This window comes from Anomaloglossus baeobatrachus, chromosome 12, assembly GCF_048569485.1.
Source record: "Anomaloglossus baeobatrachus isolate aAnoBae1 chromosome 12, aAnoBae1.hap1, whole genome shotgun sequence".
NCBI classification, from domain to species: Eukaryota; Metazoa; Chordata; class Amphibia; order Anura; family Aromobatidae; genus Anomaloglossus; species Anomaloglossus baeobatrachus.
In genome coordinates this window covers 96,724,284-96,747,611 of record NC_134364.1, presented here as the reverse complement: position 1 = coordinate 96,747,611, position 23,328 = coordinate 96,724,284, and the positions used below count along the sequence as shown (strand labels likewise).

Genomic DNA, 23,328 nt, shown 5'->3' with positions numbered 1-23,328 from the left:
AAGTACACGACGCCTGCGCAGATTGGCTTCCAGTTTTCTCTTTTGCATGGTGAGGCACATCTCTTTACCAGAGAGCTTGACCATTAGCGACCATTAGACCATTAGAGATCATTAGGAGTGCCTGCCTGACAACGATGGGGAAAAGAGGAGGCAGTGGCTCTGTTGCAGCCAAGCTGGAATGGCAGAACAAGATGGCTACAGTGGGTGTAATAGGAGGGCACAGAATCGTTTGGTGGAATTAGAACTGGCTTGCAAGGGTTTGGTTCTAGAATTAATGCAAATCGACTCTCAGCCCTCAGCCCATTGTCATCTGTGTCTGCCAAAAGGGAATCCTGAGAGCCGCTCCTTAGCTCTGGGGATGCATGGTCCTTCTTTTGAATTGTGGTCCTGGCACAACGTTATCGTTTTGTAATGATGCTGTAGCATCAGAAGAGCTGTAACAAAAGTTGATTGAGTTGTGAGATTTGATGGTGCTGTCCCTGGAAGAGTGGTTTTCCCACACAGTACACCATGTACGCTGCCATTGCTTGTAAGAGATGATTGATGCGGGGTGCCGAGTGTCGGACCCCCACCAATCTGATATAATAGTAGTGAGAATCCCCTTTAACCCCAACCAGGAGGATTTTAAGGAAATCCTGGTTGGAAAAGACACCATCCACGTGTCCTGCTAGGTACGGGGAAGCAGGAAGCACCAAGCAAACGGCGAAAGGGAAGGGAAACCCTGTGTCTAGGGAAAGGGAAGATGGTGACCCCTGATCGAATCTACTGCTGGTCCCTGGAGTATCTCACCACCCTAGATAGTTTCCTCACCTATGTGCCGAGTAGAATACCTGACCCTAGGTATCCCTAATGTTGGATCCTAAATAGGGAACGGATGGGATGCGCTCTTCGTCAAACCCACTAAACAGTGTAAATGAGAGTAGGAATACACAGGGGGGGGGACATCAACTACTTATCTACAGCTGACACAGGTAGAAGTTCAGCAAAGCTTCAGCAACGATACTACAGAGGAGAGGAAGCCACATGCTTGCAACCAAGGCTTGAATTAATTGAAAAATATCACCTATACCAGTCCAGGGAAGGAAGCGGTATTTAACCACCAAGGGAATACTGACACTCAACAGCTGGGTGGAAGGCGAGCTCCTGCTGGGTCCAAAAGGGAGAGAGATGAATCCAGCAGCAAAGCTTCCTATACCAATGAGTTCTAACAGCAGGAACAATGAAAGGTCAGGGAGCATTCTGTGCAGCCAAACGCTGTGACCTTCTATAACCAGAAACCACATGACTGTCTGTCACCCGTGATACCATGATCATCAATGACCAGGAGTCTCAGTCAACATCTGGCTATTGATCCTGTTGGAGTCAACTTCTGCAGTGTGTACGCCACCTCTATAACTGTTGAACCTACCCTGGATGAAGGTTTGGCAGGAAGTTTTAGATACAATTTTTTCTTTTTGAATACATGGGGTCAGTGCGGCTGGTGAAATGATGTCTACCGGAGGTTCTCTCTAAATCCATCATCTGCACATTGATACTTTACAAGAAAGCCTCATCTCCATTGTGTGGATGATGGCGTAGCTCTGTTTATAAGTCCTGTCCGAGAACAATACACGTTTTCCCTGAATCTGACTTCAAAGAAGCGTTGGAATTGGTTTTTCAGCTGCAGTTTCAAAGCAAAAAAACACAAGTGCAGATTTGTCTTTGTACATGCTGAGGATTATGGCCATAGACACACATCATGGTCATTTAAAGCCAACAAAAAGAATTACGGTAGGAATCTGCATAACTCGCAGTTTCCTGATACAATAGGGTTTTTTTTGCAATGTAATTCTTATAATAGCCCTACACACCGGAAAGGAATTTGCACTACTTCCAAAAAAAAACAAAACAAAAAACTAGAAAAAAAATGGCGATGTTGACCACAGGTGCCGATACTTACCCAATGGTTGTTTATCTGGCACTGTTTCGAAAATTCAGCTTTGATTCGTTACAAAGGAAAAAAAGCATTGCAAATTTTATTTCAGATTAATTAGGGATTATTTCTAAAAAAAAAACCCCTGTGGGCTTGGTCTAGAGGAAATCACATGATGTCCCAGGTGGTTTAGAGGCTTCATGCACAAAATGATGAGATATAACTACTCGACCGTGCAGATTCTTATTTTCCATCCTCTCTGTCATAAAATTGTCATGTTTTTATAAAGGGCTAAAATAATATTCTTACCTCAAAGTTGATAATTGTGGCTTTTGATGCAGCAGACTGGCATTGAGTGCTATGAACATCATCTGCCACTTTTCTACTCATTTTATTAATTTCTAGATATTCTGTACTGTATCTCCAACATCAGAAATTCATGTCATCTGTGAATATGAATAAAGTGCCTTGATGTCCATCTTCTGCAACATTTATAAATCTGTAGAAATCCTTTGGGTAATTAAAGGATATCTGACAGCACAAAATGACTGTTCAAACCAAGCACAGGTGCTTGGTACACCCTTGAAGCAGCCAAACAATTCTTTTCTGTTTTCCACCCATCTCCAACCTTCTCTATTTTGATTGACAGCTCTGTCCTTACACTAGGGGTGAAGGTAAATGGAAAACAAGTAGGAGGAAACTGCTCGCCTATGATGCTAGTGCACTAAACTGCTTGGTTTGAACAGTCATTTTGAGCTGATAGACTAAAGGCCGCTTTACACGCTGCGATATCGGTACCGATATCGCTAGCGTGGGTACCCGCCCCCATCTGTTGTGCGACATGGGCAAATCGCTGCCCGTGCCGCACAACATCGCCCAGACCCGTCATACATACTTACCTGCCCGGCGACGTCGCTGTGACCGGCGAACTGCCTCCTTTCTAAGGGGGCGGTTCGTTCAGCGTCACAGCGACGTCACAGCTGCGTCACTGAACCGCCGCCCAATAGAAGCGGAGGGGCGTAGATGAGCGGAACGTAACATCCCGCCCACCTCCTTCCCTCCGCATAGCGGCCGGGAGGCAGGTAAGGAGAGGTTCCTCGTTCCTGCGGTGTCACGCGGAGCGATGTGTGCTGCCGCAGGAACGAGGAACAACTTCGTTACTGCTGCAGGAACGATTTTTGAGAATGGACCCCCATGTCACCAATGAGCGATTTTGTACGTTTTTGCAATGATGCAAAATCGCTCATAGGTGTCACACGCAACGGCATCGCTAATGCGGCCGGATGTGCGTCACAAATTCCGTGACCCCAACGAGTTCGCATTAGCGATGTCGCAGCGTGTAAAGCCCACTTAACTTTAACTTTCGACATTTGTCTTTGGACAATTTCTTTTTGATACATTGATCACTACGTCTGTCACCTTTGGCTCTTAAGGCTGCTTTACATGTGTCAATTTCTCGTACGATCGCATTTGCAATCGCACCCGCCCCCATCGTTTGTGCGGCACGGGTAATTTCTTGCCCGTGTCGCACAATGTTGTAACCCCCGTCACACGTACTTACCTTCCAAACGACCTCTCTGTGGGCGGCGAACATCCACTTCCTGAAGGGGGAGGGACGTTCGGCGTCACAGAGACGTCACACAGCGGCCGGCCAATAGAAGTGGAGGGGTGGAGATGAGCGGGACGTAAACATCCCACCCGCCTCTTTCCTTCCACATTGCCGGCGGGACGCAGGTAAGCTGCAGTTCATCGTTGCCGGGGTGTCACACGGAGCGATGTGTGCTGCCTCGGGAACAATGAACAACAGGACGTGCGATTTTTAGAAAATGAGCGACGTGTCAGCGATGAACGAGAAGGTGAGTATTTCTGCTCATTCATAGCTGTCACACGCTACGATATCACTAACGATGCCGGATGTGTGTCACTTACTACGTGACATCTCGTTAGATATATGGTAGCGTGTAAAGCCCGCTTTAGTTTTATTCTGTATCAGTTGAAATTGATGTACTGTGTATGCCCTGTTTGGACATGCTGGGTCTTTTTTTGTCTCCAGTAGTTGGGCTTTATTGAAGGGAATCTCAAATGACCTTGGATGTGGTTTAAGCAAGACTATTCCTATTAACCAAAATGGACACTATTAAGAGCTCCTCATCTTTCATGTCCCCTAATTTCAGCCCATAAATGAGAATCTGGATACCAGGGCTCAGTCTTCTGATGAAGCTTCCTGACACCAGGAAACCTTCAATGAGCGCTGCCCACTGGGATGTCTCAGGAGGCTTCTGGGGCTCCTAGAAGATTTGACAACTCTTCCAGGATTTTGGGACGTTTCCCCTTTTCCAAAGCTGTCCCAGAAAGGTTGGCAAGTCTGTGTTATCCTACTTTGGATGAATAAAAACCACCAAAACCTAAAATATCATCTGTCATTTCTAGGTAGTAAGGAGGCCTCTGGTAAAGAATGACTACTACTTTAGGCAGAAGTGAGACTGCGAAGATGCCATAAATGTCTATTTAACATTACCTTTCCCATTTCTACGAAATGTATGCATGATCGGCAAAAGCAAAAAGGAAAGACCAAGTGTTTTTAGAATTCATAGCTTGGAAACGTTTCCTCCCCCCAGTGGAGGTTCACCAGGGAGCCGGGACCCAAAATGGACTGGCAAAGATCCAGATAGTATGTCCAGATAGTACGAAATGATAACAACATTTGATACTATCTGGACCTTTGCCGATCCAGTTTGGTTCCCGATCTCCTGATGAACCTCAACCGGGAGGGGAAATGCATCGACGCATACTTGTAACCTTGATCTCAACATTTGTTTTTCTTGCCAATTATACACACATTTCGATTTAATCATACAAATGTTCTTATCCCCTCTTTTTGGAAATATTTAATGACTACCCCTTAAAATATTTGATTTTATTTTTACCAAGGGATTTTTTGTTTTTATTGAATCCCCCTGAGAATCATGATTTGTGTTAGTACTTAGCCCAAAGTAGACACTTAATGACTTTATCCTTATCTAGTCTTCTATTGACGTCTTAGTTGCCAAGTTTTGAAGTCAAGTGGAGGATTCAATGGTTTTTGAAGTCACATCATCTCTACTCCCCAATTGAAGAAATCTCCTGAAATTTCTCATTTCGAGAGAGGATGGCATTGATTAGATTCATTTGGGACTGGAGATTTTTTAAGTCTTCAGGAAGTCCAGTAGGTCTCTCCGTATTCCAGAAGCTCCCCAGATAACCCAGGACTGGAGAGTAGAAGTTAACAAACCGTTGCGTAAAAAAAGACATTAGTAAGAGCAAGCAAAAATTGGAGCTTACGATAGATGTTGATTTTTGCAAGAAAACCTGCTTCCACCACTAAAAATTTTAAGGAATTTTCCAGTCTCCTGTGAAAGTACCAGTCCTGCTAGTTCTCTGAAAACTAAATATCCAAGTTGTAAATTGCACTTACCCCATGCCGGTATCAGAAAAAGAAGGAGCAGCACCATCCCCTGAGTTACTCTGCAGCGATCCTCTCTCCTCTAGTGTCCTGGAAAGAAAGAAATCTTACTACTTCTGATAAAAAGCAGGAAAACCCCAAAGTTTCCTGCATGGCTGATGTCCAGATCCAACTCTCCAGGGAACAGACAAATTCACTCTGGCTTTTACAGAATGGGAAGAAACGTACACCCGACTCTACTTTATAATATTCATCCTGCAAAAGGAAGCTTTTACCATAGGACAAGGTGTTGGAAAACTTATAAATTTTGATACCTCAACCCCTCCCGTGTTCAACAAGGACCTATCACTTCTGAGAAAAACCTTCGGGTTTTATTACAGGATGCAACCCCTTCCTAAGACTTTTAATTGTGATTGTGGCCTTTGTCAGACTGTAATGTAATATGGGCACCTAGGGAATGGCGCGAAATAATGGTAAATGGAAGACATAAGAAAGGGGTTGTCCAATGCCAATTTTTTTTTTTTAAGGCATGGATGATTATAAAATCATAAAAAGAAGCAATCTCGTCTTCTAGTACAGAATGCTTCGTAGGTTTGCATTGGCTCCAAAAGTGTTGTCTGCCCTGTTCATAAGTCACAGATTGTTGCTGCCTATGATTGGCTGCAGCGGTCAGGTTAATAGATGAAATACCCAGTGATGCGCTCTTCTGGTCACCTGACCACTACAGCCAGTCACCAGTTGCAGCGGTCCCCTGACTTCTGACGTCACTTCCGGAGCTGGCACATATCTTCGGAGTGGCGGTACACTTACATCCTCATACGGAACATAGGTTTTACCTTAGATTAGGTTTCTCGCTCTTCTTCCACACTTTTTGCATCTTCTTCTTTTTGGGGCATATTTATTCATCTGCCAATTCTGCAGCGTCAACATTTGTAGTCCTGGTAAAAGGGAAGATCTGTCATGTCGGCGTATACAGACACTCAGCATGCTGCACAATACACGGGTAACAATGGGGATGGTATAAAAGAAAGGCCCTGGTGATATTGAGAGAAGAGAGGGAACACCTCCTGCAACTCACCTGAATCAGTAACCTAAGCTCCCTAATGTCCCTAAATGGATCCTTCTCTCCCTCAACATCACACGCCTAGTCCATAAACTCACCCTGGCTAGTGAGAAAGCCAGTGAGAACACTAGTCTCACCACTGCAATTATACAACACAAGGTAAGGGAACCAGACAAAGGAAAAATAATCACAAAAAGGAAAACACTCCAATACAGCTAAACAGCACAGCTGCAATTGTCATGACTCCTGAGCTTCTTCCAGAGACTAGCTCCTAAATGGTGAGCATAAGAATGAGATTATATTACCAGGTTGAGATGTAAGACTTTTTATAGAGAAGAGGAGTACTGTACATAGTACATACCGGAGGAGTACATAGGAAAGAGTCTTTAACCCCTACAGCATCAAAAGAAAGTAGATTCAGTCAAACACAAGCAGCAGACCTGCGTTTAATAAGGCATTGTGAATGACCTTCTGGTCCCAGACTTGCCAGGGGTCTCCCCAGAGTGGGACATGCTCATGACAAGATCGCTCTCCTTCAGCACATTTGTGCTGAAGATGGAATTTCTTCCATTAGCCCTTTTGGTGAGTCTTCATACTTCTATAGCCACAGATCTTTTGGCTCTCCAGTTTCACATACAGAGCATTTTACTGATTGTTCCCATATCACAGATTTAAGAAAACCTATCACCTGGAAAACTTCATGACTTTGCTGCCTCATTTTTTTTCTCTACAATAAAGGTACGTTCTCTTGTATTTAGGTTGGTGTCCCTTATTTGGAGGTTGAAGCTTTCTACTCCTATGTGTCAGTGCTTGTCGTGGTGGCTCGAAATATGTAGCAAGTATTACTCATCCCTACTTCTAGTTAGCTATTATGCAGGCACGTCTGCTGAACTCCACAACCATGTCTCCATCTGTTTTGCTTAGTATGGGTCTCTACTAGTGGAAAACGGTAACTTCTTAGGCCGGAGTCACACTTGCGAGAGACTCGCGCGAGTCTCGTATCACATCACCCGGCATGGCCACGCACTCTCCTGACAGGAGCGGATCGGCTGTATGTATTTCTATGCAGCTGAGACACTCCTGTTCGGAGAGTGTGCGGCCATGACGGGTGATGCGCTGCAAGACTCGCGCGAGTCTCTCGCAAGTGTGACTCCGGACTTATCGCGTGAGTAACACTATTGGGGTGCTGATGTGTTTATGGTGCTAACCCAACGCCGTTATGTTCCTCATTTATGTCACCTGTGCAAGAATTCAGATCCTAATGACCCCTCAAACCTCCACTTATAGATTTTGTCTCACAATATTGCAGAATGGAGCAGAGGACAATCGCTACAAAAACAGCAATACTCCCACTACCTAATTATTTTTTTCCACCAGCCAAGAAGAATATATGGGTTTGTGAGATTTTACTTTTCTTCACCTTGAATGATAGGCTGGTTGCTTCACTTCAGTGGTTTTTTAAAAAAAAGTTTCCGTTTACAGAATTTTAGCTGAGCGGTGCACTTTACAGCATTACCTCTGTGGATCTGTACGAAGCTGCGTCTGAAGCATGGCTGTGTTTCTGTTTGTGGTGTTTTGTATGTTTTTTTGCCATTTTGGTAAGTTTTGATTTTTTTTTTTACACTTCTGCTATTGTGTATGATAAGCTAAGGGTTCCCTGTGTATATGTACTTTGAGTTGGCTTTGTCCATTTGGGATTGCATGGTACCTTTTAATATTAATTGTATATTACTAGTGTTATGTCCACATTGTACATCACTGCTGTGAGATTTCTTATGGAAGGCACTAGTAGATAGACACCATATATTGGTATTATTTGTGCACTGATTTGGTTTGTCATCAATTCCCAAGCAACAAGTCTCTCTATGATATGATTACTCAGATTTTAAGCAGAATTTATACTAAAATTAGGGAACAAAAGGCAATGTTTGGCCAGGGGTCTGTCTGACAGTCTGGTTGCTAGGGATTCACTGCCTAACAACTGCATTTTTATCTATTTTCTCGAGAAATCTCAACTAATATGTCACTCGAAGATAACAAAGATCTTTGGCTGAATTACTGCTTAAATGAAAAGAGAGAAGGAAAGACTTAATGTGAGGTCTGTCCGACAGTCTGGTTGTTAGTGATTCGCAGCCTAACAACTACATTTTTAAAGGGAACCTGTCACCAGTTTTTTGCCCTATAAGCTGCGGCCACCACCACAGGGCTCTTATATACAGCATTCTAACATGCTGTATATAAGAGCCCAGGCCGCTGTGTAGAACATAAAAAACACTTTATAATACTCACCTAACCCGGTCAGTGCGGTGGATATGACTCAAATGGGCTTCTTCGTCCTCCAGTGCCGGCGCCTCCTCTTTCGGCCATCATTGTCCTCCTTCTTAAGCCTGTGTGCATGACACGTCTATGTCATACACAGTCACTGGTCCTGCGCATGCGCACTACAATACTTTGATCTGCCCTGTTCAGGACTTAAATGCCGGCGAGTGTGTATGATGTTGGACGCGTCATGCACCGCGGCTTCAGAAGATGGAGGACAAAGATGGCCGAAAGAGGAGGCCCGGGACCGGAGGACGAACACGCCCATTTGAGCCACATCCACTGCAGCGATCGGTTTAGGTGAGTATTATAAAGTGTTTTTTATGTTCTACACAGTGGCCTGGGCTCTTATATACAGCATGTTAGAATGCTGTATATAAGAGACCAGTTTATAGGGCAAAAGAAATGGTGACAGGTTCCCTTTAATTGTTTTCTCAGAAAATTCCTAGCAACAAGTCTCTTGAAGATAATTCAGATATTCAGCAGAAGTGGTACTAAAATGAGAAGAGGAAAGGGAAGGCTTGATCAGAGGTCTGTCTGACATTCTGGTTGCTAGGAATTCACAGCCTAAGAAACAACTTTTTTTATTTGGTTTGACAGCAAATCCCTAGCAACAAGTCTCTCAAAGGTCATTCAGATCTTCAGCAGAATTGCTGCCAAAATGAGAAGAGAAAAGGGAAGGCTTGGTGTCACACAAATATGTCACACGAGGCGACAAACTACAACACAAAGGATACATCAGGGACACTTTAACAATGGTGGGCCCTAGTGCTTGTGAGAAGATGGGACACCTCCTTCACTCACCTGCAGCTGTAAACTACACTCTTAGCCAGTCCCCATACAGGTTCCACACCTGTCGCCGAACAGGATACCTGAAATGCTGGTAGACCCTGTAATAGCCCTGGCTAGTGAACTGGCAGGTGAGGAACGCTAGCCCCACCGCTGCACTAATAAAACACCAAGGGAAGGAAACACAGGCAGGGGAAACTCAATAACAGACAGCTGCATTCAGCCTCCATAGCAACTTGCAGAGAGGGCTCCACTACCTCCTTCCACCTCCAGGTCAAACATCAAAATGAGAAAGAGAATAACTGGCACCCTCTACAGGGAGCAGAGGGTATATATAGGGACTGGGAGTGGTCCAAACCAGAAACAACTGGGAAGGTGATGCAATGCTTCCTGGCAAAGAATACAGACATTAACCCTCTCCTCGCCAAAGGAAAGGGAATACATTTAATCTGCAGAGTCTTAAAGCAAAGAGACTCTGACCCAGAATCTGTCACTAGTCTTTACAACAGAGAGATGAAAGTGACACTTGGCCAGAGGTCTGTCTGACAGTCTGGTTGCTAGGGATTCACTGCCTAACAACTGCATTTTTATTTGGTTTCTGACAAAATTCCAAGTAAAAAGTCTTTCTAGGGTTTACTTAGATTTTAAGCATTATTGCTACCAAAATGAAGGAAGAGACAATTAGGCTTGACCAGAGGTCTGCCTGACAGTCTGGTTGCTAGAGACAGTAAGCCTAACAACTGCACTTTTATTTGGTTTGCTAGTAAATCCCTATCCCCATGTGAGCAATGCAACGTATGGGTATCGCACATGGAAATTTGGGACCTCAGTTCTTGAAAATGGTGGGCGTCCCAATAATCCGACCCTCAGCAATCACATATTTACCACCCTTTCCATAGGTCTGAGTCTGACACTGCGCATTTTTCTTCTTATGAAGGTGGCTCCAATCTTTGTGGAAATACAAAGATGATATTGAACGGGACCCTTGGAAATTCATTGGTTCTATACAAATTAAATTCGAATCCAAATTATGCAATGCTATACCTAAAATACACAAATTACACATCAAAGAAGAAATTACTGGAACACAATTTTGATTCCTCCAAAGAAGACCACCAAAGTAATCTCAACAGTAATTACCAGTTTAAAAAAATCGATTCATCAGTCGTGATCCAGAAATTACAGAATGACGATGAGAGAGATTATGAGCTCACGGTCGAAAAGAAAGATGAATTCGAGGACGTTTGTCACATTGAGGTCAAAGTCTATGGTGAGTCTCGTCTTCCTTTTCTTATCCAATAATTAATTTTTTTTAATGTTGCCTACTTTCTTAAAAGGAAGTTGTCACTAGTATTGGGACTACTTAACCGCCAGTGTGGGGTTTACTGATTCAAATGTGCCAAAAATCAGGCGTTGGGTACTAAATTGATTTACAGTATGTCACAGAGATGACTCCAGCAGAATCATACGCATGCACAGAAAAAAGCAGGGACAGTACAACTTTCTTCATGGTGCATGCACAGTGAGGTGAGGTGTACTACTCTCTTCATCTGCAAAAGATGCATGTTATCAAATGCACATGCGCTCCTCTCCCAGGTCAAGTATGTAGATACAACTGAATTCAAGGAAAAGAGTATCAGGTGCATAGCATGTGTTCTTGATCGGCATTGGTGGCTGGGTTTAAATGATACTTATAATTTGCAAAAAAAGGTTTTTATATATTACATGTGTGGCGCCCTGGACTAGCCAGGTCGTCACAGATAACACACAAACACCCCCACCCCCACTAGACAGTAACACCAGCCAAACAAAACCCTTGTTGCCTCCCTCCAGTGTCTGATGTCCACACCAGGTGGGGCGGAGCCAAGCGGTTGGCCCCACCCACCAAGGAGTTCACAGGCCTGGAGGCGGGAAAAGTGACAGTTTAATCCAGGAGGTGGAAGTGAGAGGAGTAAACACTTGGGTGTCTGGGTTTGTGGCCCAGGCACTGACAGCAAGGTTGGCAGACGGTGGTGGCCGTCTTCAGGAGTGGTGAAGCAACGCGGAACCGTAGGACCGGGGTCGGGCGTTGGCCCGCCGGTACCGACCGGGGAGCGAAGTGAAGCCAGCACACACAGGCAGGGCCAACGGACCCCGACCAGGCTTGGAGCCGCCGACAATAGTCAAATCCGAATGTGACCGGAACCCCAGGGGTTTCCTAACAACCAAAGACCCGATAGAAGGCAACCGCCCACACCGTGAGGGTATACAGCTACCGCCTAAGGCTAGAGACCTAAGGGCCAGCGCCTGCGGGCAAACGTGCTCCTCCGGCATCCATACACCGGGGAGCGGACTACCGTTGGGGATCCATAGTAGTCAAACAAGTACATCAAGGTTCAGGGAAAGACAGCCGCCATCACCTATCCGGGAAGAGACACTGCAGCCGGCTGCGGGACCCGTCCATCCAGCCGTTTGGTTTACCGAGGACTTTGTGCATCTCTTACTGAGTGAGTACACCCATGCCATCCGGCACCGCGCCGCGCTGTCCCTGCAACCCTGCACCTCACCAACCCAGCCTCCCCGTCACATCACCGGGCCCCGGGACCACCGACCCCTACCCACGGAGGGGGAAAACAACATCTCAGCTGCTCCCTACCATCGCTCCCGGGATCCCCGTCACCAGCAGCGGTGGTGCCCATCTTCACCACGACCCGTGGGTGGCGTCACGGACTAAATTCCCCAAACCAACCACCACTTTCACTCACGGGTGAGGAGCGCCGCTCAAGTCCCCGGATCCGGCCCACCGCTCGAGCCACCAAGCAGCAGCAGCTGCAGCAGCACCGGACCCGAGCGTTAGCGAGCACGCAGCAGCGGCGGCGTCCTCCCCGCCCGCGACACATGGGCTGCAAAGTGTTGATGATCAGTGGAGGTCCGGGTCCCAGACTCCTTCCAGAGGCTCAAAACATCCATGTGAAGTGTCCACCTCTTTCAGGACTGGGGGTATACAGGCTCCTTAGAAAATCTCCAAGACCAACATATGGACCCATAGACTTGTTATGGAGCTCACTTCTGCAGAAGCCACGCACTTCAGATCAGTATTTGGAGCAATCCATGGAGATCTTGAAACGTGGACCTTTGTTGATCAGGAGCACTTTGCAACCCATATAAACTTTTTGAAAATTTTTCTAACTCCCAGTTCTAATGTTGGAAAGTACAAGCTACGTGCCATTTGGAAAATTTACGGGCACACTGTCTCTTTGGCAAAACGGATGAGACAATTACTCTGGCGCATTAGACCACATGCAGCCTGTGTGCACACAGACTAAAATTCCCCGGGTCCAAAAAACTTAAGGTTTTGTAGGGTCCAGTGATTCCCGTTAGAGCCTAAAATGGCATGAATGGATCCGACAACTTTATTCCTACTGTCTTGTTTCAAGTAACTGTAGACGTCAGATAGGGAACATTTTATAGAACATTGCAAATCCTACAAAAAATATACATATATATTTGCAGAATACTTACTATCTTAATATGTTTTTTATGGAAACAGAACAGATCTCCAGTTTGACAGTGGTTGTAACAGAGGATTCCCAGAATAACACCTGTAGGGTCATCATGAAGTGTCTGATGCAGACCGGAACGAATGTGACTTTTAGCTGGATGAGAGATGAGGAGATCCTGAGTAATGACGGTAGCACTTTAGAGATCAGCATCACCAAACAGAACGCTAACAGCACCTTCCAGTGCACTGCCAAAAATCCTGTAAGCGAGAAGTCAAGCCAATATATACTATCATCTGCCTGCAACCCAGATCACGGTAAGACCAAAAGAAAATATGTATAAGGGGAAAAGAAAGAGGAGTCCGGTAGCCTTGTACTTTAGATACCTACCTTTAAAATTGCATATTGGAGTAGGAGTTATTACAGGCGCTGTGTACAAGTCATTACAGAAACACATAGTCTCTTAGGTGTGGCAATGTTAGTGTGGCCAGTGGAGGTATTATAATATTTGTAGGAATAAATAAATATATATATATATATATATATATATATATATATATATATATATATACATTTATCACTTTTCAATTCTGGGAATCTTTGTATGTAGGGGTGATAGAAAGCAACTATGAGGAACATATACAGTATATACAATATATGTAGGGGTGTTAGAAAGTGGCTATGAGGAACATATATATGTAGGTGTGTTAGAGAGTGGCAATGAAGAACATATATATGTAGGGGTGATAGAAAGTGATAATGAGGAAGATATATATGTGGGGTTGATAAAAAGTGGCAATTAGGAAGATATATATGTAGGGGTGATAAAAAGTGTCAATGAGTAAGATATATATGTGAGGGTGATAGAAAGTGGCAGTGAGGAAGATATATGTAGGGATGATAGAAAGTGTCAATGAGGAAGATATATATGTAGGGGTGATAAAAAGTGTCAATGAGTAAGATATATATGTGAGGGTGATAGAAAGTGGCAGTGAGGAAGATATATGTAGGGGTGATAGAAAGTGGCAATGAGGAAGATATATATGTACGGGTGATAGAAAGTGGCAATGAGTAAGATATATATGTGAGGGTGATAGAAAGTGGCAGTGAGGAAGATATATGTAGGAGTGATAGAAAGTGACAATGAGGAAGATATATATGTACGGGTGATAGAAAGTGGCAATGAGTAAGATATATATGTGAGGGTGATAGAAAGTGGCAGTGAGGAAGATATATGTAGGAGTGATAGAAAGTGACAATGAGGAAGATATATATGTACGGGTGATAGAAAGTGGCAATGAGGAAGATATATATGTAGGGGTGATAGAACATGACAATGAGGAAGATATATATGTAGGGGTGATAGAAAGTGATAATGAGGAAGATATATATGTGGGGGTGATAAAAAGTGGCAATGAGGAAGATATATATGTAGGGGTGATAAAAAGTGTCAATGAGTAAGATATATATGTGAGGGTGATAGAAAGTGGCAGTGAGGAAGATATATGTAGGGATGATAGAAAGTGGCAATGAGGAAGATATATATGTAGGGGTGATAGAAAGTGGCAGTGAGGAAGATATATGTAGGAATGATAGAAAGTGGCAATGAGGAAGATATAGATGTAGGGGTGATAGAAAGTGGCAATGAGGAAGATATATGTAGGGGTGATAGAACATGACAATGAGGAAGATATATATGTAGGGGTGATAGAAAGTCGCAATGAGGAAGACATATATGTAGGGGTGATAGAAAGTGGCAATGAGGAAGATATATATGTAGGGGTGATAGAAAGTGGCAGTGAGGAAGATATATGTAGGAATGATAGAAAGTGGCAATGAGGAAGATATATATGTAGGGGTGATAGAAAGTGGCAGTGAGGAAGATATATATGTAGGGGTGATAGAAAGTGGCAATGAGGAAGATATATGTAGGGGTGATAGAAAGTGGCAATGAGGAAGATATATGTAGGGGTGATAGAAAGTGGCAATGAGGAAGATATATGTAGGGGTGATGGAAAGTGGCAATGAGGAAGATATATATGTAGGGGTGATAGAAAGTGGCAATGAGGAAGATATATATGTAGGGGAGATGGAAAGTGGCAATGAGGAAGATATATATGTAGGGGAGATGGAAAGTGGCAATGAGGAAGATATATATGTAGGGGTGATAGAAAGTGACAATGAGGAAGATATATATCTAGGGGTGATGGAAAGTGGCAATGAGGAAGATATATATGTAGGGGTGATAGAAAGTGGCAATGAGGAAGATATATATGTAGGGGAGATGGAAAGTGGCAATGAGGAAGATATATATGTAGGGGTGATAGAACATGACAATGAGGAAGATATATATCTAGGGGTGATGGAAAGTGGCAATGAGGAAGATATATATGTAGGGGTGATAGAAAGTGGCAATGAGGAAGATATATATGTAGGGGTGATAGAAAGTGGCAATGAGGAAGATATATGTAGGGGTGATAGAAAGTGGCAATGAGGAACAAACATACAGTCATGGCCAAAAGTGTTGGCATCCTTGAAATTTTGTCATGCACATGATTATTTCCTTTGTGTGTATTAGAACAACATAGAAAGAACAGTCAAAAAAGGCAAATTAGATATAATTTCACACAAAAGTCCAAAATGAAAATCACACCTGAAACCAGATAACAAGGGGATAAGTTGACTCAATCTTTGCATTGTGTATGCCACACTGAGCATGGAGACCAGAAAGAGGAGAAGAGAACTGTCTGAGGACTTGAGAACCAAAATTGTTGAAAAATATGAACAATCTCAAGGTTAGAAGCCCATCTCTAGAGATCTTGATGTTTCTTTATCCATGGTGCACAACATAATAAAGATGTTACAACCCATGGCAGTGTAGGTAATCTACTTGGTGTGGCCAGCAGAGAAACATTGATGAAAGGCTGCAACTCAGGATAGTCCGAATGGTAGATAAGCAGCCCCAATCAAGATCCAAAGAGATTCAAGCTGTCCTGCAGACTCAGAGTTTATCAGTGTCAGTGCAAACTATCAGTCCACATCTGAATGAAATGAAATGCTATGGAGGAGACCCAGGAGGATCCCACTGCCAAAACAAGAGGCATAAAAAAGCTACACTGCTATTTGGCAGTTTTCCAAAATATACGTGAGTAACGAATATCCATCTGGGAAAGTGTCTTGTGAACAGATGGGACCAATATATAGCTGTTTGGTAAAGCACATCATTCTAGTGTTTACCAAAAAAAGAAGGAGGCTACAAAGAAACGAACACAGTACCTACAGTCACACATGGCAGAGGTTCAGAGATGTTTTGAGGTTATTTTGCTGCCTCTTGCACAGGGTGCCTTGACTGTGTGCAAGACATCATTAAATCTGAAGATTACCAAAGGATTTTGGGTGGCAATGTAGTGCCCAGTGTCAGAAAGCTGGGTGTGCGTCCTAGGTCATGAGTCTTCCAGCAGGAGAATAACCCTAAACATACTTCAAGAAACACACAGAAATGTATGGAAACAAAGCGCAGGGGAGTTCTGAAGTGGCAGCAATGAGTCCGGATCTAAGTCCCATTGACACCTGTGGAGAGATTGTAAAATTGCTGTTGGACGAAGACGCCTTCAAATATGAGAGACCTGGAGCAGTTTATAAAGAAGAGTCCAAAATTACAAGTGAGAGGAAGACGAGGCTTGTGGATGGTTATAGGAAGCAATTGATTAACGGTATTTATTCCAAAGAGTGTGCAACCAAATATTAAGCTGAAGGTGCCAACAATTTTGTCCGTTGTATTTTTGGGGGTTTTATGTGATATTATATCCAATTTGACTTTTTTCTCATTTTTTTGTTTTGTTCCAACACACACAAAGGAAATAAACGTGTATAACAAAATATGTGTAATTGTAATAATTTTCTGGGAGGAATACTTAATTTTCTGAAACAATTTCAAGGGTGCAAACACTTTCGGCCATAACTGTAAATTATGTAGGAGGTGATAGAAACTAGGTATAATGACATGTAACCAAAAACCTGTGCTGGAGATGTTTGGTTGCATGCTGAGGACGTCCTGTGACTTGAGAAAGATGCCTCCATTAATGCATTTCTTTTTCTTTTCCCTTCCGTAGGTACCAGTTATTCTTCGTTATTACTTTATATTTTGGTTCCGATATTGATCAGTGTTACAGTAATTGTGGTGATAGTTTTGATAATGAAAAAATGCAAAAGGGGTAAGTGGGACATGATGGCTCTCCGCCTGCTATTTCTGTTCACTTATTGTTTAGTGAAAATGTCCAAATATCTTACTTGAAAATATGTTCTTGTTCAGAGCAAAATGTTTAACAAGTGGGTGGTTTTTTTTTATATACCTATATAATGATAGGCATGTCCTCAAAACCATTCGGTCATCTACAAAGTAGCCCACAAAGTAGACCACCAGCCCCTGAACCAGTATCAGAACAAACCAATGAAGTTACCCACACATTGTACTCCACAGTCCAGAAACCTCAGGTATGTAGACTATGCTAAAAGTTTTTGTCCCCTAGATGTCTCCAATAATCTCACATTGGTCACAGATTTAACCAAAATATGTTGAAGCAATTGGTGTTGAGCAAAAACATTTGTTTGGAATCAACGTCAGTACTCTATGGCACCCGGACCAGGACAATTTTCTTGAGCAGCACTGAAATGCTGGCATCCTTGGCACCTCTTGTTATTACTAGGCCACCAAGACGTCATGACATCCCATGAAGCCTACTGGAACGCCGACATCTCGGGCACCTCTTGTGATTACTAGGCTACCATGACATCATATGAGGTCCACACGAATATTGGCATCTTGGGCACCTCTTGTGATTACTAGACCACCATGACGTCATGACATCCCATGAGGCCTACTGGAACGCTGGCATCTCAGGCACCTTTTGCGATTACTAGGTTACCATGAAATCACATGAGGTCTACTCAAATATTGGCATCTTGGGCCCCTCTTGTGATTACTAGGCCGCCATGAAGGCATGACATGAGATGAGGCCTACTAAAATGCTGGCATTAAGGGCATCTCTTGTGATTACTAGGCCACCATGAAGTCATGACATCACATGAGGCCTACTAAAATGCCGGCATTAAGGGCATCTCTTGTGATTACTAGGCCCTAGAGATGAGCAGAATTCTTTGCGTAATCCCAACAGTCCAGGTCAGTGTTCTCATAAATGTCTAGTCATTAAGATCTCTTGTGACAATATGATGTGACTGGCAGGTCCTAGTAATCAGATGAAGCACCCAGGATGCAGACATTCAAGTGCAGACTTAGGAAGTTTGAAACCCAGCATCCTGGGCCCGTCTAATGATTCATAGGCCACTGCAACGTGATAATGTCGTGGGGACCTAGTAATTACAACCGGAATTTAGGATGCCGACATTCAAGTAGGACTCGTTAGACATCATGGCTTAATAAGGGCCTAGTAATCACTAGAGACATCCATTATGCTGGCATTTGAGTAAGCCTCATCTGTTGTCATAAGATGGGGGCCTAGTAACCACAAGAGGCATTCAAGATGCTAGCATTCGAGTGCCAGACAAGAAAGTTCAAAAGATATCATCCCAGGCCTCAAGCGGTGTGATGATGTTGTGAGGGCCTGGTAATGACAAGAGACACCCAAGATGCCAAATTACCATGCCCTTGCAACATCCTAGTCACTAGGCCTCACTCTATATAAGAGGTCATAGCTAGGGTGTAGTAGTCACAAGAGGCTTCTAGTATGTCATCAGTCGAGTAGTTCTCATGTGACGTTGCGGGGGCCTAGTAATCAGGAATGGCATCCAGCATGTCAGCCATGGAAATTCGACATCTGACATCCTGGGTGCCTTTTGTGACTACCAGGCCCTCGCAACATCATTTCTAGGCCTCACATTGTACAAGGTCATCGCTATAGTCTAGTAGTCACAAGAAATGCCCAGGAAGCCGATTTTCGACTCATTGGCTAAGGAAGTTTGTAAATATTTATTGTTATAAATTCATGTAATAAATTGTTTTACTCCACTCTAAAATATTGGAAAAAGTGACCCCCACAGTTGAGATAGGAGCTTCTTGCATCTTGTATATTTTTTGATGCTTAGAGGGGAGTTCCAGCTCTGGGATACGCGCATACATAGAACAAAAGAAGTGAGAGGTGGCTGTGCATGCGCCAAAGGAAACTGTCCTGATTTCTTAATCTCGGCTTCTCTATTTTCTCTCACATTTTTAAGATTCGACATGTATACGAAGCTGCATCCAATAGCCAGCCTTTTTCATCGGTGTATGAATTGGCCGGTCCTTGCAGAGATGATGCTCAATCACAGACTATACGCAACGAAGAGACCAGAGTGTGTAAGTAAAATACTATCTTGGTATTATATAATGGCTGCCATGTGTCAGGCAAATCCCCAATGTGACTACCAGTCCAGTACAAGCTATGCTCTGCAGACAGGAAGTCAGTCTACGACTTCCTGTAAAGTACAGGATGACATTATCATCTGTGAAAACCATTCTGATCTATCATTTATATAAAGAGGCTCTGCCCCTCTGAAAAGAGCCATCATGAGAAATGTAAGATGGCAGACAGCCCAAATATCAATGAAAACAGGTGACTTGATAAATCCTAAAATTCTTGTTGTATTTAGCCACCACTAGGGGGAGCTCACTGCATATGGAACAATACAGTTAGTATTACCTATACCAGGACTCTCACAGTTACTTCTTGTAGTGACTCTCCACTTTATATAGAGACCAATTCCAGACTCCCCCCATTAAGAAAGTGGCTGGTCTGATGGATTAACAGGAACCCCACATGCCGTGACAACTATATTTCCACTTCGGACTTATGATCTCCGTCGAGACAGCATCTTGAGTCTCTACATTACTGATTCAGTGATTGTTATTCACTTGGGGAATATTATTTTCCGTACTGTAAGAACTGACGGAGGTGGCTTCAAAGCTTAGAATCAGGAAATAAGACATCAGCCACATCCTCCGACTTTCAAAACACGTCTCCTACTACAATACAACCTGCATTATACACCGTGGAGGTGAATGGCTCCACCGGCACAAGCACTAGAAGCAATTGTCTCCATTGCTGGCAGGGGAGGAATCACCGGGCGCAGGCTGCTGCAGGATAGTTTCCATTTGTTTTCTTTGAATGTGAGTCAAATTCTGTACTCTTCATAAATTCACTAGTGATGTACACCGAGGAGCCATAACATTAAAACCACAGAGACGCAACGTGAATAATAATAATTTATAATAATAATTTTTATTTCTATAGCGCCAACATATTCCGCAGCGCTTTACAATTCAAAGGGGACATGTATGAGACAATACAAAATAACAAAATTAAGCAACCAAAAGGACTGAGGGCCCTGCTCGTAAGCTTACAGTCTATGAGGAAATATAACGTTATTCAGTGACAATGGCGTCTGTCAGGACTGGGGTATGTTATGCAGGGGGTGATCTTTCAGTTCTTGTTGGAAGCAGTAAAATAGGCAAATATAAGGATCTGACAAGGGCCAACATGTGATATTTAGATGACTGGATCACAACATCTGCAAAGCAACGCGTCTTGTGGGGTTTTCCCAGTGTACGACAGGTCTTGTGGGATGTTCCTGGTACACGGCAATTTTTATGGGGTGTTCCCGGTTTACAGCAGGTCTTGTGGGGTGTTCCCGGTATACAGCAGGTCTTGTGGGGTGTTCCCGGTATACAGCAGGTCTTGTGGGGTGTTCCCGGTATACAGCAGGTCTTGTGGGGTGTTCCCGGTATATGGCAGGTCTTGTGGGGTGTTCCTGGGATATAACAGGTCTTGCAGGGTGTTCCCGGTATGCAGCAGGTCTTGTGGGGTGTTCTCAGTATACAACAGGTCTTGTGGAGTGTTCCCGGTATACACCAGGTCTCGTGGGGACTTATTGGTATATGGCAGGTGCTGCGAAGTGTTCCCTGTGTATGGATGGCCTTTTGGGATGTTCCTTGTATACAGAAAGTCTTGTGGGATATTCCTGGTATACGGCAAGTCTTGTGGGGTGTACTTGGTATACAGAAAGTCTTTTGGGGTGTTCCTGGTATATGGCAGGTCCTGTGAGGTGTTCCCAGTGTACAGCAGGTCTTAGGGAGTGTTACTGGTATACAGCAGGCCTTGTGGAGTGTTTCAAGTATATGGCTTGAATTGTAGGGTGTTCCCAGTATACAGCAGGTCTTGTAGGGTGTTCCCGGTATAAAGCAGGTCTTTTGAGGTGTTTCCAGTATACCGCAGGTTTTGTGGGGTGTTTTCGGTATACTTCAGGTCTTGGTGGGTGTTTCTGGTATGCGGTTGATTTTGCAGGGTGTTCCTGATATGCGATAAGTCTTGTGGGGTGTTCTCGGTTTACAGTGGTTAGTACATACCAGTGAACCCGCAACAAAGTCGTGGGCCTCCAAGGTTCAGTGATGTGTTGGGAGTCAAGATGCCAGTCTGGTCAGATCATATAGAAGAGTCTGTCCCACAAACTACTGATAATTATATGGGGCTGTCTAACCGGTCAGTGTGCCCATACATGTCCACTACCAAAAGTTCCTACAATGGACACGTAATCATCAGAACTGGATCATGAAGCAAAGGAAGAAGGCGGTGTGGTTCCATGAGTGGTCCTCTGTTCTGAAGGACCTGCAATATTTTCTAGTTCTCCCAACTGCTGACCACAAGGGATCTAAGCACCTCCATCCCCCAGCAGTTTAATATTAGAGTTGCCCTTTACATCACTAGCCTCTGTTCGATAGTAATCTTTGGATGTTTTCTTTTACTATTTCAGAGAAATTAAACATCAGCAGATTCTCCAAAAAATGAGCCTAAGGACTAACGGTACTACTAAAAAAAAATCTGAGAAAATGGACACTGGGTTCTCCCTAAGAACTGATGAGTGAAGAAAAAAAAAACTTGATACTGTTCACTTTTTTATGCATTTTCTGACTTTTTATATTTAATTTATTGTGGAAGAAATAATAAAAATAATATTTACAACTATTATTTGAAGAGGGGAAAATGGAGTTCAACTTTACGTTCAGAGGAAATTATTGCTTCTAGATTATGTCCTCGGATTTGCTCAACATAATTAGACGCATTGGTAATAACTTAAGTAGTCATCTAATCACTGGGATCTGCTGACAACAGAAAGTAGACAATTCCTTGAATAGTATGGTGAGACGTTTCCTGTGCTGTATTACTATATTACTAAGCCATCCTTTATTAAGTACTAGCTTGTGATCACTTACTATGGTTTATGTTATAATTTTGCATAAAGTGTTTAAAAAATCCTATATATAAACGAGTTCCTGTGCGGTTACATGTTGTGTGTTACTCATCATGATCACAGATGTTCCTGTATGTATGAGCTTTATTGGTGGATGTAAAAGTTTCCCTTTTACTTTTTGCACTTGTGTTTTTTTATAGCTAAATAATCATATACCGTAATAATAGTATACAGTTGTACTCAAACGTTTACATACCCCGGCAGATTTGTTGCTTTCTTGGCCTTTTTTTCAGAGAATATGAATGATGATAACACAAAATCTTTTTTCCACTCATGGTTAGTGCCTGGGTGAAGCCATTTATTGTCAAACTACTGTGTTTTCTATTTTTTAAATCATAATGAAAACCAAAAACATCCAAATGATCCTGATCAGTTCACATACCCCAGTCCTTAATACCGTGGATTGCCCCTTCTAACATCAGTGGCAGCTTGAAGTCTTTTGTGGTAGTTGTCGATGAGGCTCTTTATTTTCTCAGATGGTAAAGCTGCCCATTCTTCTTGGCAAAAAGCCTCCAGTTCCTGTAAATTCCTGGGCTTTCTCGCATGAACTGCGCGCTTGAGTTCTCCCCAGAGTGGTTCAATGATATTGAGGTCAGGAGACTGAGATGGCAACTCCAGAACCTTCACTTTGTTCTGCTGTAGCCAATGACAGGTCGACTTGGCCTTGTGTTTTGGATCGTTGTCATGTTGGAATGTCCAAGTACATCTCATGAGCAGCTTCCGGGCTGATGTGTGCAAATTTGCCTCTAGTATTTGCTGATAACGTACTGCATTCATCTTTCCTTCAACTTTGCCAAGTTTGCTGTGCCTTTGTAGCTCACACATTCCATTATCAGCGAGCCACATCCATGCTTTACAGTAGGAATGGTGTTCATTTCATCATAAGCCTTGTTGACACCTCTCCAAATGTAACGTTTATGGTTGTGGCAAAAAAGTTCAATTTTGGTCTCATCACTCCAAATTACCTTGTTCCTGAAGTTTGGAGGCTTGTCTCTGTGCTGTTTGGTGTATTGTAGGTGTGTTA

At 43.4% G+C, this 23,328-nt stretch overlaps 2 protein-coding genes across 8 annotated transcripts in view; one reads left to right on the top strand and one right to left on the bottom strand.

Moving 5' to 3' along the window:
• Positions 1 to 23,328, bottom strand: part of LOC142257710 (T-lymphocyte surface antigen Ly-9-like) — a 93,194-nt gene that overhangs the window by 3,497 nt on the left and 66,369 nt on the right. For 4 of the 7 annotated variants that reach the window (XM_075329846.1, XM_075329849.1, XM_075329845.1 and 1 more), the window contains one exon: positions 5,367 to 5,444. The exons of 1 other annotated variant lie outside the window; for it this stretch is intronic. In XM_075329846.1, the coding sequence (XP_075185961.1) occupies positions 5,367 to 5,403 (37 nt within the window). In that variant the 5' untranslated portion in view covers positions 5,404 to 5,444. Of the gene's footprint in view, positions 1 to 5,366; positions 5,445 to 6,190; positions 6,293 to 23,328 lie in introns of all 7 variants that reach the window. 2 more of the 7 variants (XM_075329844.1, XM_075329848.1) reach the window with 1 other exon arrangement.
• LOC142257462 (signaling lymphocytic activation molecule-like) lies at positions 7,941 to 22,391 on the top strand. Its single transcript, XM_075329585.1, has 7 exons — positions 7,941 to 8,015; positions 10,463 to 10,795; positions 13,055 to 13,321; positions 17,117 to 17,218; positions 17,371 to 17,498; positions 19,236 to 19,356; positions 21,807 to 22,391. Coding segments are annotated over exons 1-7 (1,002 nt in total). The 5' UTR covers positions 7,941 to 7,966; the 3' UTR covers positions 21,809 to 22,391.